The sequence below is a fragment of the Nymphalis io genome, chromosome 13, assembly GCF_905147045.1.
Source record: "Nymphalis io chromosome 13, ilAglIoxx1.1, whole genome shotgun sequence".
Classification (NCBI taxonomy): Eukaryota; Metazoa; Arthropoda; class Insecta; order Lepidoptera; family Nymphalidae; genus Nymphalis; species Nymphalis io.
Window position 1 is genome coordinate 13,186,179 of NC_065900.1, and position 18,901 is coordinate 13,205,079.

An 18,901-nucleotide genomic window follows, 5' to 3' on the forward strand; every position below is an offset into this window, starting at 1 on the left:
AAATCCGTATAAATAAAAATTAACAGAACGAATAGAATAAATATATGTTTTATATCTTCTATAATCTATTTATAATACTGTTCTAAAAAAATTTCTAATCACAATAATTACTTACTAATTAGTCACTAATAAATATATAGTGCAGTTTACATTATTTGAGCCATGAGGGAGAGACAAAATGTATGCTAAAATTATTTTTATTAAAAAATCTAAGTAATATTACTTCTAGTTTTACTTCTAGAATATATTAATAAATATATACTTGTTTTCATAAAAAAAATAATGTTTACACTAAGTAATTATTTAATTTTGAAAACATCTAATTAAATGAAAACATTAACAAGAAAAGTTAATAGTATGTTATATTACATTATGATATTCGAAATAAATAATTCCACTTTATATAAAAGCGCAAATAGGTTACATATTGATGGAGACACAAATTTAAGAAATGAGCTTTAAGTCGAAATGTGTAATATCATAATTCTAACGATAGTATTACACTTGTGTGGGATGTTTGTACAAAACTGTTACGAATACAAAACTTAATTTTTAAAGATACTTCACAGATTAATTAGATATATATTATCTTTAATACGCATATAAAATAAAAAATATATCTGATAATCAGCTGAAAGAATTATCAAAATAGTTAAACAAAAAAATATTATATAATATAAAAACATATATTGTAATAAAATACATTTAATTAAGCATAGTAGTGTTAAAGCATATTTGTATTTCTACAAATTATTTTTCAGATTTTTTATTAATAACAAAATATAAATATTACGACCTATTCTATCTACAATACTATTGTAAAACCAATTTTAGAATACCCTATTGAAATTTGGGGCGGTGCCGCTGAAATCCACATGTCCACATATTATTTGAAGGAGCTTTACAATTCATTACCACAAGACGTTATAAATGCGAATTCAATTAATATATTCAAAAAAAGATTAATTACTGGCACAAAATTTAGACCTATAAGTTATGGTAGTACTTTATATTTAATGTTATTTCTTAAGTTTAAGTGGACATTGTTTTTTTTTTTAGGAAATAAATACATTGTAGTAGATGTGCTATATTGATTTAAAATATAAATTGACAGACAGTAGCAACCTGTTAATGTCCCACTGCTGGGCTAAGGCCTCCTGTCACTTTTGAGGAGAAGGCTTGGAGCTTATTCCACCACGCCGCTCCAATGAGGTTTGGCAGAATATTCATGTGGCAGAATTTCAGTGAAATTAGAGACATGCAGGCACATGCACATGCATCCTCACGATGTTTTCATTCACCGTCAAGCACGAGATGAATTATAAACACAAATTAAGCACATGAAAATTCAGTGGTGCTTGCCCGGGTTTGAACCCACGATCATCAGTTCAGATTCACGCGTTCTAACCACTAGGCCATCTCGGCTACATAAATTTACGGAAAAAAGAAAATCTTTTTTTCACTTTTTATAAAATAATAATTTTTCCTACAATAATGATCGCTATGTAATCAAATGAGGACGCTTTACAATATTTTAAATTTTAAAAAGTAAAAATAATTATAGTAAATAATAAAAATTTTAAAATACTTTGTATTGATTTGATAGTTTGCGTTGTTTTAAAAGCTTATTTCATGATTACAGAAACACATTATATAAATAAATCACTAAGCTGTGTATTCAAAATTAGAATGGTAATACCGTGAGAAAATAAAAAATAATACATTTTCACCATACAGTAACATATATATTGAACAATTAAGCAATGAATAAATCGGTGAATTATAATTACGATTGAATTTTGTTAAATTCAATAGTATCCCATATTCACTTTATCTAAAGCTAATACAATTAAGAAGCCCGCCGCGAAGAGGGGACTCGCATATATAGAGAAGATGCGCAGACGAACTATCAACAGTGCTTTGCCGCGCATTCGCGGTACTTTTACGTTTTCGAACGAAATCATATAAACTCGGTAAAAAGTTCCGTGAATAGAGCAACGAATTAGTGTGTTTCGGATTCTTTAAGCTTTTGGTGAGTTTTGATAATCACATTTTATTTTATATTTATCTATTACAATATTCAATGGCGATTCGTTTCATTTAAATATATTTTTTAATTGAAAGTTAGTCGGTCGTAATTTTGCAGTCGTGATATAATTAAGGGGAAACATTATTTTCTAATCAGCATTCTGACCACAGAGTAATCGTAATTATTGTTCTTATATAAATTTGAAAACAAAATGTTGAATCTGAACGTGAATAATATCACATCACGCCCTCTTGTTGCAGAAGTGAGCCGCCACCAAGATGGTATCCCTCCGAGTAATGGTACGTCTGAATTTAATTATATATATATATTAACACGAACATCAACATCATCGCACATTTTTTAGCATTTTTAATAATTAATTAGAAATTTAAATAACTCATTTAAGAGAATAATGTAGTACTCTTATAAAAGAAAAATCGTTTCAATGATGTACGCAATATAAGCGCTTTTTTTTTCGTTCTCGACACTGGTATTTATTAAAACTGTTATTTGTTTATCAGTTGATGTGATGTTTGCAATAAAACTAGGAGACATACAGTATTTGATGAAACCGTGCAACCCTTTCATATCTCGGGATGAAAAGTATCTTATCTCTCCGGGATCCGAGAGATCTCCTGTCCAATAAATTTAAGTTACCAAGTAGTGGCCGCATGATCTAGACACAGTTTGACAGTAGTTAATTTTGAACGTCGTTATCATTTAATATAAAAATATAAATTTCATTCAATATAACTTACATTGTTTTAATTTTAGTAATACAAATTTAAAAAAATCGCTATACGACTCGCGCGCCACCTATTTCACACTGACGTTAAAAGTGCCACAACTGATAATGATACTGCAAATACATTTGAATCGGAATAATTTAAATCGAATATTTAAAGGGAACTGTTTAAAAAATACAAAAATATCAAAGTAAACTTCTCATTGTCAAATATATCATAATTATAAAATTACTAGTCTTTAGTTTTGTTTAGGGGAAGGAGGTCAGGTAAAAAGAACAGCCTTTGTCCTTTCTTAGGGTTTCTCATATCTTCATCTTCATACCAAGTTTCATTAAAATTGATACAGTGGTATATCCGTAAAGGTGTAATACACGTACAGAGTTCCTTTCGCTTTTATAATATTAGTATAAATGTACAAAAGAAGTTTCCATGTTTGAATATGTTCATGAGACTTATCCTAAATTATTTCATACGGGCAGATTATTCACTCTACTTATACACTTTTCAAATAAAAAATGTGCGGTACATGCAATTCTGCCATATAAAATCCGGCTGGTATAATTTATAAAATAAATAAACCAAGTCACGCAGTTGTAAAATAAAATATATGTGAATATAATGTAGTATTGTCGTTTAACAACATAAAGCTTCCCGCTCAGAGAATAGAATTATTATCATTTAAGTTTACATTGAGTAAAACGTAAACACATGTCCGGTATATTTAGTATCTATTAATTGAATATTTTGATAAATTTGACCTTTATTTATATAATTCATAAAACACCTAATAAAAATATCGCGATCGAAAGTATCTTCGAATATCTGTCATTTCGACATTGGCCGTGTTTCTCGGTTATCCCAGTTCTGCTGAGAACAATGCGGCGGCGCGCAATGTGTGTGAATGTATGAAGGCATACTGTTACACGGGAAAAACGAAAACAGCGCGATTTCATTGTTACATAACGCTTAGTTCGTACTTACATTTGTATAATGTAGCGAATATGTTTGTAAAACTGGGCTTATTAGGTCAGTCGGTCGAACGATTACAGACGCTAAAGTTTTTCATTCAGTAGACTTATACGAAATGAGTAATATATTTTTGATATCATCAGAAGTGACAATATCAATCAAAACGTCATTTTTAACGAGTAGTAATAATGTTTGCTAAAGGTGAAGAACGGTGACGCCGTAGTGAGCACAGAATGTTGCGTTAAATATTGACGCCAGTTTTATCTTTATAAAAATGGCGTCTGTTCCTTGTGTTAGAATAAAATATATATTCCCGACGAAGCATAGACAAAAATGTTTTTAAGGTAACGTAAAAAATTGCATCAATGTAAAAGCAATTGTCATTGGAAATTATTAATAAAAAAACGACAAAATTCGTCGCTCGCGAGGCTCAGATGCAATGTATGAATTACCCTCGGTCAAGAATATTACCGACGGTGTCGAGATTCCGAGTTCACGATTCTTCGACTGTGACCCGTCTATGGCTGTCTTATTAAAACGCTTTCGCCTAGTAAACAGATGAACTCCTAGATCGGCTAGATACCACAATTCGGTTTTCTTTGACATAGTATCGAAGACCGTCAAAGGCCGTCAACACACGCCATAAGTGTTGCGTCAGATACCGCAGCGTTACGTCACACGATGCGATATGGATGCTCAAGTGACGATCGTAGTACTAAAGAAGCACCTTTTCAACTTTTACTTCGGATATAATTTATTTTTAGGAGACTTTTAGGTCGGTTAGGTTCGCGTGGACTTGGAAATTAGAATAACTCTTTGACTGACCCTAAGAACCTTTAACTTTTCGAGAAAACATACCGACAAAGACGTTGTAATCTAGTCCTATGTGTCAGTATATACAAATGAATCAGGTAATCGATTAATATCTATACCACATTACCAGGGTCTCTGACCTGACCTAACATTGCATAATGATTAAATATATAAACCGTAACCGTACCGTAACAGCCTGTGAATGTCCCACTGCTGGGCTAAAGGCCTCCTCTCCTCTTTTTGAGGAGAAGGTTTGGAGCTTATTCCACCACGCTGCTCCAATGCGGGTTGGTAGAAATAATATAAGTTAAACATAATTATAGATAAACATAAGTTGTTAATAAATTTGATAGTATTGTTTATTTTCTCATTAATTTTATATTTTTAATTGTTTTACGATACAAATAAGATTTGGTTTCCCATTTCAGCGGTCCACTCGTCCGTAACATAAATGTAGTTTTACACTCTCGTTAATTAAAAGCCATTCGTTTGATTGGAGACTCTTTTGACGGACCGTACGGTTGTTCGTAACGGTGACGTTTAGATGGAAACTTGAAATTAATTTTCGTCTGGCCATGAACTTGCCTTTATATGATAAAAATATGAAATTAAAAATACATTTTTACGGGCTAAAATTATCCATATAATAAATATACTATATTATGCTTTTTGCGAAGAGCTTTTCGAAAAGGTAATAAAAAAAGTAAAGATAAACAACAATATTACGATAACTATTCCAGTATTTCCACACGTAAATTTATACAAATTCAAGTATGCCAAAACCATTAGAATAGCGAGTAGAAAGTGCGAAGAAGGTCAAGGCCGATATACTTCCGCGCTGTGACGCAACCACCGTGCGCATCTCGCACGCGTCTAGATACCGTGGAAATTTGACGTGAACAACAAGCAACAGCAATGGGCCAAATAACTATAATTTGACTAGGTTTTTATAGTTGTAGTAAATGACCAGACAGCTCATAAGTGTTCATTTGGAAACGAATTTGATTATTATTATAATAATACGATAATCACAAACTCAGTTTCTTTTAAAACTTATATACTGCATACTTGATCAGTTCGTTTAACGTTTTAATCCAAATTCCATCAAACTAAACTTGAACTGTGGCCAAATATCGACTAAATTAAAGTCTTTGCTGGATTCTGATTCAGACCGCGGCGCAGCCGTGTCCAATACACTCGTGACCGGATTGTCAATGCCCGTTCTGTTTGTAGGAATGGTATCAGGGTTGTTCATCTCGTATCTGCAACTAACATAACAATACACTTTGTCCCACTGTTAATAATTCAATCAACAGTGTAAGCCGTCAAATATAATTCGGTGATTTGAAAACTTGTATAAGATTTGGAATCAAACGCTTTGAAATTTGAAATAATTTACTCGCGCGACAACAATAGCTGTTTGTTTTGTGAACCGATTAATATCTACAACTCAAATTAAATTAGTAAGAGAATATACAATGTTTACATTCTTTTGTTTTAAGTACTAGCTCATTCATTACGAAGGCGAGTTTTCCCAGTATTCAGAGTTTAAAAAATGTGACAGCGTCGTGATTCAATAAAACAACGATTACTATCAATCTGTCTATACTGTCATCGTGTGCCGGCATTGTACTCGCTGCTACCTCGATGTGCTCTCTAAAGCAGTGAAATCGCTTCACTAATAGTACTATGATTAGCAAGTGAGAACGTTTAGGTTTTGCGGCCGATAAAGCGTCGTTGAAGGCAAACGAGCGAAATGCATGGATATCATATATAGATCAGCCAGAGCTCATAAATCATTTTAAATTATTATGAAATGAGTAAAAATAATATAACAAGTAAAATCATACATACTCGCAAATAAAATATGAAATAAACAAGCGTCACTAAATACAATTATAAATTGGACGAGACGTTTTAAATTGTTTAAATCAACTCCTGTTATTATCTAAATTCCAATCCCTTTAAATACTTATTCACTTAAATAAAATATTATAATTAAATTAGAATCTGTTATAATTTGTTCATAAAATCACATTACACAACATTAGGCTCTAGCATGCTTATATATTATTATATTTCAAATGTAAAATGTGTATTCAAATATTACCTTTTACGCAATACTTTTTACCTCCACTTAATCTCGTGCGCGAAAGTTCCTTAAGCTTGTGACGATCATCAAGCGACGTGATTCTTCGTATACAATAACTCGTGAAGGAAATCTGCAGAGTCGGTCATAGTTCACACTCTTAATTCATTATACAAGTCAACATTCAAAAAAATATACTAGCTACATTGCTGGTTTGCCATTGGCTTTTAATGATAATGAATAAAAAACCAACAAATGCATAGCGTCCAAATTACAAACGGCATAGTCTTGCTAGCGCCACTTTTACTTCCGCTGTCCGACTGCGCGCACTCACGCTATGTCCGTTATGTCACATCAAATATTTGTATTATGGCCTTTTCCAAGACGTATATGATAAAAGACATAATAAAGTTACAGATGTTACTGTTATTGTGACATAAATTTTCTATTTTAGTTTTTTTAAACAAATGTAGTACATTTGTAAAAAAAAACTAAAATAAAATACAATTACGATTAATATTACATATATAAATGAATTGGAAGTGATGAGACTTAATATAAACGCACGTAAACATTTCCAACCCAAACTGACTTATCTTCTGTCACATGTAGAAATTATTCTCTTTCTCTATATGACTATATAGATTTCGTAATGATATTCGTGCTAATGTACATGTTCTTATATAAAAAAGCAATTATTTACTCAATACAGTCTCTACAATAGAATTCTGATGTCGACTTAAGCAACCTTTGAGACAGATTTCTGAGCTAGTTCTGACGTAACGCGAGGAAACGGGAAATCGTTCACCTTTCCATTCATCTTTGATATTGGAAAGTGTCAGGGTGCATTGTGCGGGTTCCGCGACACATTCGACGTCGCTTCCGTTAATACGCCTTTGTACGTCGAATTCGTTGATCGTGAGAAACTAATAAAAATACTAAAATTGATCATTAACTTCGTCTTTGTTTTCGCATTACCTTTAATTATAGATTATAAACGATTCTCACCAGGGATAATAGTTTTGCGTCTAACGTCTGCGTAAGCGGATAAAAAAGAGAAACATTTTGTGTAAACCTTACTTTCACATTAATCACATTCACTAATCAATTCTTGCATTTCTGCCTCGGTGTCTGTAATTTCTGAATTATTTTGTGGCAACTAAAGTTTTAGAAACGTATTTTCGCATCCCTTTTCTTAAATTTATTTTACTTTATTGTAAATGGCTACCTTCGCCTTTAATCACTGGCATCTCGAGAAATATAAACCCGCCCTTACACCATCTATGTTCCGCCAACCATGAGATTTAATATTTTTATATCCGGTGTGCCTGTAATTACACTGGCTCACTCACCCTTCAAACCGGAACACAACAAACGACTTACGACAAATAAATATTTCCCGCTTTTGTTAAATTACATATTAAACATTCACCAAAGACTACTGTTTATGCTCTTAAACAATTCTTATTGCAAACTACAATGTTTTCAATAACGGCAAAACAGTATAGAACTAATTCTAACAGTTAAAGTAATAGTATAATTTGAATAGCAGTTGATTACACGTTTAAAAGCAACAATGTTATCGCTTCGTTCCGCTTCCAGAGATGTCTTGTTCGTAAATAAATAAAGCGGTGTTGCGAATTCGATTTGCACAATTTGGAACAATACCGCGTCTTGCATGTGCCTCCCAAGTTCCCGTGAGACTAAATGGCTCTTTGATGTGCTTATCTCTCATCTAATTTGCATAACATCTCTGTTTAAGAAAACGCCCTTGATTAATTTCGGGATGTCCATCGGACAACAACAGTTACGCCTACTCATTTGAATAACTAAGTGAATTTTGGAATTGTAACTTTTAGAAATTGGAAGTTTTGAAATCGGAAACTTATTGATATTATTAAATTTACTCTGAAATAGTAAGTATAAATGTGAACTTGTTGTTATTGCATCAAAATTAAAACTGCTCGGTTAAATAAAAATGAGGTAGCTACCTTAAATACCATACTAATTATGAGGTCTGAGAGTGCGGTCGATGACTAGCAACGAACATAATGTACTCGAACCGTAATGTACTAAGCTGTGGCTTGTTACATAAGTAATGGTGCTCGCGTGAACTATACATCGTCATCAAATAAGAGACCCGACACTGACAGTCGCCAGTAAGTTACCGAGGACTGTTGGACAATCTCGTTGACGACAAACATTTAATAATATAGACATAGTTTCCATACATTATTTCGAACAAATACAATCGTATACTTCGATAGCGCCCAGTATACGAATCAGTCAGTATAAATTCAATTTTATGAAAAACTTACCCTTTCAAAGTAGATACAAAGTTTAGTATTCCAGTGCCATACTAATAGCGTCATGCTTAAGATAGTGTCAGTAATGTAGCCAAAAGCAACACCATCGAGAATTGTCGAGACGCGACCGGCTATTTAAATTTGCATTCTATAATGACAGCGCTTTGTTTTAACAAAGTCCTGTAACCACAGTCTGTTTTGACATCTTTACTTTTGTGTCGTGGTATAACCTCCCAAACATGGTATATTCCTTATGTTTATTATTTCATAAACAAAATTTTGGTTTGGTATTTGCTTTTTGTTGATTTTTACTCATGTACAAGATCATATAGGTGATTAAGCTTGGAGTTAGTATTTGATTTCAATAAATATAATCTATAAAAATAATCTACTGATATTTTTGCTTAATCTTCTCCTGTGGTAGCTTGACTTTTCATTTATCGCCGAAAAATTTAAAATTGCCTTGTAGAACTTATGAACCTAAAGAATATGTGTTGATTTCATTTGTTTTGACGTAATTACAACTATAAATGTCATATTTTCTTAGTAAATACAGTAACCATGAGTAAGAATTAATCAACTATATGTTTTTGCCCCTACATTATGCAAGTATGCAAAAAAGGGTTATGAGCTTAGCCACTGATACGAATTTAATCGTTTTATAATGAAAGCTCTAATGTATCCAGAACGAGCTGAACTTGCGTTGTTTTACTTTAAAAAAAACACTAACTGTGAATGTCTTTTGTTTAAACGCAAAGCATAAAATGAGCTCAGATTATTAATGTTCATTCAATTCAGATGAAAACATTTAGACTTGTATTTTATGTATAAAAAGAGAAAGACGCCTAGCAATTTACAAATACACAATGCTTATATTTTGCTAGCTAACTACAATCCGTGGTTTCACTTGAATCTTTTTATTCTTGGTTATATCTTAACAACTTAGCTTATCTAACAAACGATCGAAATTCAATTGTGCACCATTAGCCGCGTGTATACTGTTTGCGGTGATAATATTAATCTTGAAAACAAACCCTCCGTCATGAGACTAATATATGTACTACGACACTTCATCGCAGGTTGGATACAAGCCTTATTAAACTACAACTCGATAAATTACTTTTAATACAATTAATGCAGCCTTACTTTCATAAATAATGTATGAAAAACAACTATACACGTTGTTTTATTCGAAACCATCTATTGGATGCGAGAAAGCGGCGTCTCCTCACGAGCCTTACGTCAGATGACTACAAAGTACATTTAATAAGGAGAAATAGATGATTTTGAAGTAAATCACCCATTTCACCAATCTCTTCTCTTATTTATCTCCGCTTACGGCAGTTTGAATCCAAATTTATTTTTTATACGTTATTTAAAACAAACGATGTTCTTAAGCAGTTTGTAAATATACTATAAGTAAAATTCCTTCAAAAAATTGATTGGCCTTTGTGCTCGTTGCTAATACTCAATGTAGAATTTAAAGCATTTTATTATAATTAAGTACTGCTTTATTATGCAATTTAGTAAAACATTCCAATAGCTTTTGTTTTTTTCCAAAAACCTTACTTATTAAGGAAATTATAAACTATGACTCGACATTATTAAACTGATGTAAATAAGCAGTTTCTATATTTAAATCAGTGATTAGAACCTCAATTAGGTTGCTTCGAAACGCGGTTACGTAACTAAGAATGTTGCAGTATTCGGGTAAGAAATAAGTCTAGTCCGCCGTATTTATATACCACTTAAACATCAATCAACAAACAAACAAACAATCCTGAAAACCTTTTTTATAAAATGTTGACTGGTTGAATATTTTTAAATTATATCGATTACCACCCGCTCGTTAGAGAGGGACAGTTGTTAGGTACCCTATATATTTCATGATGATTGATTGCGTAGCTTAGACGCGAAAGTGTAAAAAAACAAATTAATATACAGGCAAGCTTACTTTTATAATATTAGTAAGGATGTCGTCCTATTAAAAATCATATTACCCTTATTTTTTTGAAAAACGCTAATATTAATAAACATAGGCGTGGGTAAAAAATTGTGAACGAAAATAAACTTTATGATCAGGACCAGTGATTGTAAAGGCTGTTTGAACGTACCCATTTAATAAATATATTTCACACTTGAAGAGAATAGATTTGACGAGCCGTTTGGCGTGGTTGGTAGGTACCTGCCTTTCACGCCGAAGGTTGTGGGTTCGATTCCCACCCAGGACAGACATTTGTGTGCATGAACATGTCTGTTTGTCCTGAGTCTGGGTGTAATTATCTATATAAGTATGTATTTACAAAAGAAAAGTAGTATATGTAGTATATCAGTTGTCTGGTTTCCATGGCACAAGCTCTGCTTAATTTGGGATCAGATGGCCGTGTGTGAATAAAGTCCCAGGATATTATTATTATTATTATTGATTGCCGTATTGGTGATAATGGATATGATTATATTTTTAATATATCATTTTTATAATGCCTTCGTCTTCTAAATTCTAACATGTATGGTCACTTTTTCAGCTGCTGGGAGTCATGATGGCGGTAACGTTGGCGGCAGGCACACCGCGCAAGCACGACAAGCGAGAAGGTAAGCGTAAAATACTTACTTATCAACCAAGAACTGTTACGTAATAATTGAGATGACGTAGAGGCTCTGCCCTGTGCAGTCACCCTCGTGTACCTGACAAACAGACTTCTAAAACCCTATTTGAATAAATGTGATTTGATTTTATAAACACCGTCATCATCTAAGTGTAATGGTATAAACTGAGAACATAAAACGAAAATCAATTTAAGCATCTATTCCTTTATTTGCAGCTCCGCTAAGCTCTTCTTATGGGCCACCCTCCAGTGGTGGTGGTGGAGGCGGCGGCGGTGGCAGCTACAGACCTTCTTCGAACTATGGTGCGCCTCGACCTCGACCACCGTCAAGACCATCGAGCAGCTACGGTGCACCGTCCAAATCGTATGGACCACCCTCATCAAGCTATGGTGTTCCTAGACCACCGTCAACTAGCTACGGTGTTCCAACTGGTCCCTCCAGTTCCTATGGAGCACCTAAAGGTTCCGGCTCGTTTGGTGGATCAAGCTCTTTCGGTGGCTCCGGATCATTCGGTGGTTCTAAGCCATCCAGCTCATACGGTGTTCCATCCAGCTCTTATGGTGCTCCATCTTCAGGTGGCTCATTTGGCTCAGGTTCCTTTATCTCAGGAGGTGGTTCCTATAGTTCAGGTGGTGGTATTTCCTCTTCCTATGGCGTACCATCTGGAGGCTCACACGGAGGATCAGGTGGTGGCATATCCTCTTCCTACGGTGTACCATCTGGAAGCTCACACGGAGGTTCTGGAGGTGGCATTTCTTCCTCTTATGGTGTACCATCTGGAGGCTCACACGGAGGATCACACGGAGGTTCTGGTGGTGGCATATCCTCTTCCTACGGTGTACCATCTGGTGGCTCTCATGGAGGTTCAGGAAGTAGCATTTCTTCCTCTTATGGTGTACCGTCCGGAGGCTCACATGGTGGATCAGGCGGCGGCATTTCTTCATCTTACGGTGTACCATCTGGTGGCTCCCACGGAGGTTCGGGAGGTGGAATTTCTTCCTCATATGGAGTACCATCCGGAGGCTCACATGGTGGATCAGGCGGCGGCATTTCTTCGTCTTACGGTGTACCATCTGGTGGCTCCCACGGGGGTTCGGGAGGTGGGATTTCTTCCTCATATGGTGTACCGTCCGGAGGCTCACATGGTGGATCAGGCGGCGGCATTTCTTCGTCTTACGGTGTACCATCTGGTGGATCCCACGGAAGTTCTGGAGGTGGAATTTCCTCCTCATATGGTGTACCGTCCGGAGGCTCACATGGTGGATCAGGCGGCGGCATTTCTTCGTCTTACGGTGTACCATCTGGTGGATCCCACGGAGGTTCTGGAGGTGGAATTTCCTCCTCATATGGCGTACCGTCTGGAGGTTCCCACGGAGGATCAAGTGGTGGCATTTCTTCCTCTTATGGTGCACCAGCACCCTCAGATTCATACGGAGCCCCTGTTCCTTTGTCATCCTACGGCGCTCCATCAAGCGGTCAAGGCTTTGGTCATGGTGGCAGTTCTGGCTTTGGTAGTTCCGGATTTGGCAGCAGTGGTTTTGAAAGCAGCGGATTTGGCAGTAGTGGTCCATCAACCAGTTATGGAGCACCATCTAGCTCATATGGGGCTCCTGGCGGAGGTGGCTATAGCTCAGGAGGTTCTTCGGGAGGTCATAGTTCTGGTGGCTATTCCTCTGGCGGTCATGGCTCTGGTAGTAGTTTTGGCGGATCTGGTGGATATTCTGGAAGTTCTGGTGGATACAGTTCTGGAGGCTATTCTGGAAGCGGATCAGGTGGCTACTCATCTGGTGGCGGATCGGGTAGTTATTCCTCTGGAAGTTCAGGTGGTCACGGCTCAGGTGGATATTCATCAGGTGGTGGATCAGGTGGCTACTCATCCGGCGGTTCAGGTGGTCACGGTTCAGGTGGCTACTCCTCAGGCGGTCACAGTTCAGGTGGCTATTCTTCAGGTGGTTCAGGTGGCTACTCCTCAGGAGGTCACAGCTCCAGTGGCTATTCCAGCGGAGTACCAGCCACTATCAGCCAAGGCTACGATTCAAGCGGCGGCTATGTGTATTAAGCATTCGTCAACTCTGTTCAGCTGTGGATAGCGATCGATAATATTAGTCAACTGTCAGTCACCGATCCACGATGGCATCGCGGAAGCATGATCAGTATTAAGCAGTTACCAGGTTAAAAAAATTAGGTGTGAATTCTAAAGCTAAAACAATTGTTTGTGAGAATTTTTAATATATTATCCACGCCGTTTGGTAAAAGCCTCGTCTGCATCAAGCTGAGGTACATTTTATATTCACTCCATGACAAATTCTATTATTTTGTCCATCGCCGATTGGAAAGTATTTTTAAGTTGTATTTAATGTGTAACAAAGAAATGTACAAATTAATTAAACCTTTAGTGTTTAAGTTAAATCATTTTATATATAATAAAATATGTAAATAATGAATGTTTGGTTTTCTTTAATACTTTAACTTAAAATGTTGAAATATAAACAAACTAAAAAAAAAAACAAAACTATTAAAAATATACTTTTTGATAACCATCAAAATAACTTCGCATTAGCCTGACTCTGATTTAACTATCTGACTTTATTTAATACCAGGCAAACACACACTTGGTTAAATTGGCACACGCTTTAAACTATTCTTATTATTGATTACACATTGTTTAGTTGAAATCTATAGTATACTATAGTAAACGGAAAACCAAACGGTACCATGAGATCGAAGGTTTCAAACAAACATCTTAGTATTCGTAGATCGAACATTAAACACACAGCACTTCGATTACTTAAAAACATTATTTATCAATAGTACTAGTAATTAGTATTACTTTATAAATTTGAAAATGAGTTTGTTCATTTATTTGATACGCTTTCATTACGGCTTAACTGCTCAACCAATCATCATGAAATTTTACATAGGTACACGTTGTGAGGCTTACAGAAAAGGACATAGGGTTCCACTCAACGCGCAGATGAAAGTACTTTTTATAATATAAATAAAATTATATGATGCTGTTGATAGATTTATGAACACATCCTACACCAATCACTTGTAACATATAGCAGGGATCGGGGTATTAAAACAAACGAAGCCAATCAACATACTATACGTTTTATTTACGCAGAGATAGCTGCGGAGTCACAACATTACACGTTTACATTCAATATTCAACAAGAACTAGGATTAAGTCAATAGTAGGTATAACTACCGGCTAACAGTGGACCCGCCCCTCCTAACGTCATCGCAGACAGACATGGATTTGTTCGTTCATTTTCAGAAATATAATAAAATAAAATACTTGACACATCCCAGGTCTCATGCCAGATCTCATGCCAGATGCAATATGAAGGCGTACAGTAGAGCAAACGCCAAGTTAATATATATTACGACCTCTTATCTTTTAGTCAATAATTTAGATAGAGTTAAAGTTCAAAAATTAGATTTTTTATTACAAATGAAAGTACTCGTCAAACGACCAGCCAGTATCGTATAATTGTTGATACGTGTGTATGCAATGACATTAGCACGCGACGTTGAAGAACAACAACGATATTCTAAAATCTACCTTAAGTATATTGATATGTATCAGTTACGAGATCACTAACATACGCGATATACTTCACACTTACACAATACAATAAGTCACGTAATGATATGTTTTGGTTGAGTCTTCGCGAAGTATTAACAGGCAGGTGACTATATCACAATAGATAGGTATACGTACATCTATACATGTATCTCAATCTAAATAAGAAATGCGTTATATAAATTTTTATTAAAAGCTCCGATCCTCAATACATAGAGAAGTTTAAACACGATAAAAACTTTTCAGTGATGTCACGAGGCGATCTTGCTCTAGCCAATTTAATTGAATCCATATAAAACACTGTTGGCATACTATGCAAAAAAAATATAACATATTTATATCTGCTTATATAAAACAAAACATTTTTTTTCATATATGAATTGCTACCTTATACCTTTAGGTATGATTTAATGCATACTTGTATGTCCCAGGGACTCACTAATAGTAATAATAATGTATCGTCTTATTTAGCAACAAATATGACTTTAATTAAATCAGCTGACAGTCGCAAATATCATTTATATAATTTCAATAATTTAAATTCTAAGAACATCAAACTTGCTCGTATATATAATATAAAATATAATTACTCAAATGTAAATATTCGTAACATCACTAACAGCTGTAGATCAAAAGCCAGGTAACAACACACAGACGTCGGCTCGACGGGAAACATCAATACATCGTATTTTTGAACACCAATACATTAAACCTACATACTTGTGTAAAGGTTTGCTCATAACATCAGCGATACGTCTGAGAAGACAAGATTAAAAACACGTATAGACAGAATATTTTAATATTTAATACATTGAGATTTTTTTTTATATTTTCGATCAAAAATATATTTTTTATACATTATTTATAATCTTTGCTTTATAATTATTTACTGGAACCGAAATAAGGTCAATAATAGCTGATTTTATGAAGCAACCTCAAATATTTTAGTTCACTAAAAGTGCCAGCGCGCTAAACCTATAAATATTTGGTCTAAACAGCGCGTAATTACAACAAGTCATAATTAATTTCAATAAACTATAAAAACAACTCCGCTCGTGTAAAACCGACAACAGCAACTAAATTGTACATTGAACTTAATAGAACTGTAGCTTATATTCATTTTAAATATTATAACTATTTGAACCAAAGAGATTTCAAAGCCCCCTTTAAGATACCATAAAAGATTTCGACAATTTCTTACTAGTATTATCTCATTTTTTTCAACGCTGTACCTCTCGAGCAGTGTTCTCATCGCTACTCCGTTTCCTCGCGCTTGAACTTGTCGCGTGCTCCGACTTCGCAAACGCCTCACACACACTCGTATGTTCTAGAAGCTTGCACGTTTACACATTTGTGCTCGTCGTCCTACATTAATTGACTTAAATAAGGAATCTCTTTAATGTAAATAATGTCATATATCTTTCCTAACAATAAGTGTTAATAAGTTATAAACTTTTTGATATGTATGAGTTTCATTATAATATATATATATATATATATATATGTGTGTATGTATATAGATAATCATCGACTACAAAATAAGTTCTCTTAATTTTATAATACAGAACTAATTCTATTCCATAATTCCTTCGTATCCCCACGCGCTATACTCAAATGAAACAACGTTAGTGCTAGGAGTATGTCGTTACAAAAGTGTGCACCGGGGAGGTGCCGTGCGGTCCATATATTTGATATGTATAGTTTGAGCTCAGTAATACTGTACCCGATCGGCTTCGATGTTGTGTCGTCGTCGAAGCACAAGTTCAGGATTTCGATGTGTCGGGGTGGAAGAAACTGAAACGTTCGAACTAATAAAAGTATAAATCGTCTCAGAAAGCCGTCTGTTTCCCGAAGGGTTGCATTGGCGGCGGCGCGCTGCTATTTCCGAAGAGCGGGGTGGGGCCGTCGTTGGGGTCGTCCAGGTCATCGTCGTCAGTCTCCAGCGCTGGGTTGATCCTGCCCGACTTCTCGTCTGGCCCCACGAGCGTGGAGGCAGCGCCGTACAGTCGACCGGGGACGCCTCCCAGAACCGACATCTGCTCGCCCGCTTCCGAGGGCTCGTCCACACGACGAATGTCTTCGGGAATGTTGACGACGCAGTTGAAGTAGTCTGATTCTGGACTCAGGTAGCCCGAGTTGAATAAGAACCTGCGAAGGAGTACACGTTATGATCTTTGCGCCTTCTTCCGAATGTAGATGAAAGTTGTTTATATTAATGCAAGTAACGAGAGAAACCTTTTTGAAGACGTATTTTACAAGAATCCTCACAAAGGCCACTCAAGTATTTAAATATTCCTTCAATTACATGTCGAATTGGAATAAAGTATTTTCTTAATTCTGTTTTGTTAGGAGATCTCAACGTAATCTGTCAAAATATAAAAGCTATGTATTCCGTAACAGGAACAAGTCAAACTGAAAACAATAATCTTTATTATCTTTGAGTAAATAAATTCAAATACATTTATGATGTTTGATTTACTCCCTCCTTGGTTCTGTTCTGTTCTGCTATAAATAACTTTTGCTACTTCATATTTTCATTGGTACGAAATTATGTTTACATTTTATTTATATTTAGCATCAAAAATGTATCAAAAGCTTTGACCTTTATTTGATATATATGTTAACATTTCAGCGGTTCGGATAACACTTTATTTTTGATTTTATTACTATAAATAAATGTAATAAAGTATACAAATAAAAAATCGTGAAATAGCTATATAATAGTGCTACTTTCTACAAGAAATTAAAAAGTAAATTATTTTATTTTTCCTCGATACGGCGATGAATAAAGAAGCCTTGAGTCCTCGATGACCTAATTTATTACATTACAACTACCACGCCGACATACGGCGTCGGTAGTTCGCTACTTTCATATTGCCTTCATACTATTATTTGTAATTTTGATAAACATTAAAAGAAATTAATACAATACATTCATTTGTTTATAAAATTCACTTCTAATACTAGACGGCGTTTTCTAAGAGGGGTTTTCTTAACGAGCCAATTTAAAAGAAGAATGATAATTCGAGAAATCGAAAAGAATTACACAGTTAGGTGGAAAAGCACTTAAATAAAACTTGGTCTTCAAATTGTCGACGTCGCGTTCAATGGTTATTTTTGTTTATGAATTTCTATAACATCAAAAGAAATAGTTTTCATTTTTACTCTCAGCTGGCAAACTTTGTTTGCAATTTTAAAATGTTTTTTACTATTAGTTTTATATCATAAAACTCTAAGCAGTATTTAAATAATTCTTAAAAATTCTTTTATAATTTAATAACTTAAAATGATATTGCGATAAAACTGTTAACTTTAATTTCATTATTTAAAAGATACACTCAGTATTAACTGAGTGACGGCCATCTTGAGAGGATAGCCGTCGCTGAGCGCCGCAGGCGATGACTGCTAAAGTGGTGAACTGGAATTCGAGGATTTACTTTTTGGACAACCATCGTCGAGGCAAGGAGTGGATTCACTGTGTGAGTACAACTCAGATTTTATTGAAGAAAAGTGTTTTGTACATTAATAATTGTTATTCATTGGCCGTGGTTTTCATTAATTATTTTATTAAGTTCATTAGTCGAGATGTAAATAATCTGTAGTACTCATTATGGATTTGTGAAATATTACTATTTATTACTCCCCATATCGTTGGAATTTACTATACATAAAATGCTTATTATGAGTGAATACCACCGCAAACCACCTCACACATCTTATAATACTATATACTGACATCGAGCCAGTCTGCTC

General features: G+C 34.8%; 2 protein-coding genes across 11 annotated transcripts in view; one reads left to right on the plus strand and one right to left on the minus strand.

Moving 5' to 3' along the window:
* LOC126773000 (high-affinity choline transporter 1) overlaps positions 1-18,901 on the minus strand; it is a 107,604-nt gene that overhangs the window by 73,757 nt on the left and 14,946 nt on the right. The window contains exon 10 of one of the 2 annotated variants that reach the window (XR_007669706.1): positions 16,798-17,296. Coding sequence is in view for 1 of the 2 variants with exons in the window: in XM_050493606.1 (XP_050349563.1) it covers positions 16,978-17,296 (319 nt within the window). In the remaining variant the exon portion in view is untranslated. Of the gene's footprint in view, positions 1-14,652; positions 17,297-18,901 lie in introns of those variants that run through there. The other variant, XM_050493606.1, reaches the window with a different exon arrangement.
* LOC126773002 (pro-resilin) lies at positions 1,863-13,933 on the plus strand. 9 transcript variants are annotated; one of them, XM_050493609.1, is made up of 8 exons: positions 1,923-2,032; positions 2,290-2,328; positions 11,478-11,544; positions 11,775-12,659; positions 12,774-12,878; positions 12,936-13,358; positions 13,398-13,481; positions 13,536-13,933. In XM_050493609.1, exons 2-8 carry the CDS (start codon positions 2,308-2,310, stop codon positions 13,616-13,618), a joined length of 1,668 nt encoding a protein of 555 aa, XP_050349566.1. In that variant the 5' UTR covers positions 1,923-2,032; positions 2,290-2,307; the 3' UTR covers positions 13,619-13,933. The 9 variants fall into 9 exon arrangements, with proteins under 9 accessions (XP_050349564.1, XP_050349566.1, XP_050349569.1 ...); XM_050493612.1 differs by having other exon boundaries at positions 13,398-13,424; positions 13,494-13,933; XM_050493607.1 differs by having other exon boundaries at positions 1,863-2,032; positions 13,398-13,933.

Excerpts from the sequence above, each read along its gene's own strand:
- LOC126773002 (XM_050493607.1), top strand. The coding sequence starts at position 2,308 with ATGGTATCCCTCCGAGTAATG. Across the intron at positions 2,329-11,477 it reads TGGTATCCCTCCGAGTAATG|CTGCTGGGAGTCATGATGGC; the intron begins GTACGTCTGAAT and ends TCACTTTTTCAG. Across the intron at positions 12,879-12,935 it reads ATCTGGTGGATCCCACGGAG|GATCAAGTGGTGGCATTTCT; the intron begins GTTCTGGAGGTG and ends GTTCCCACGGAG.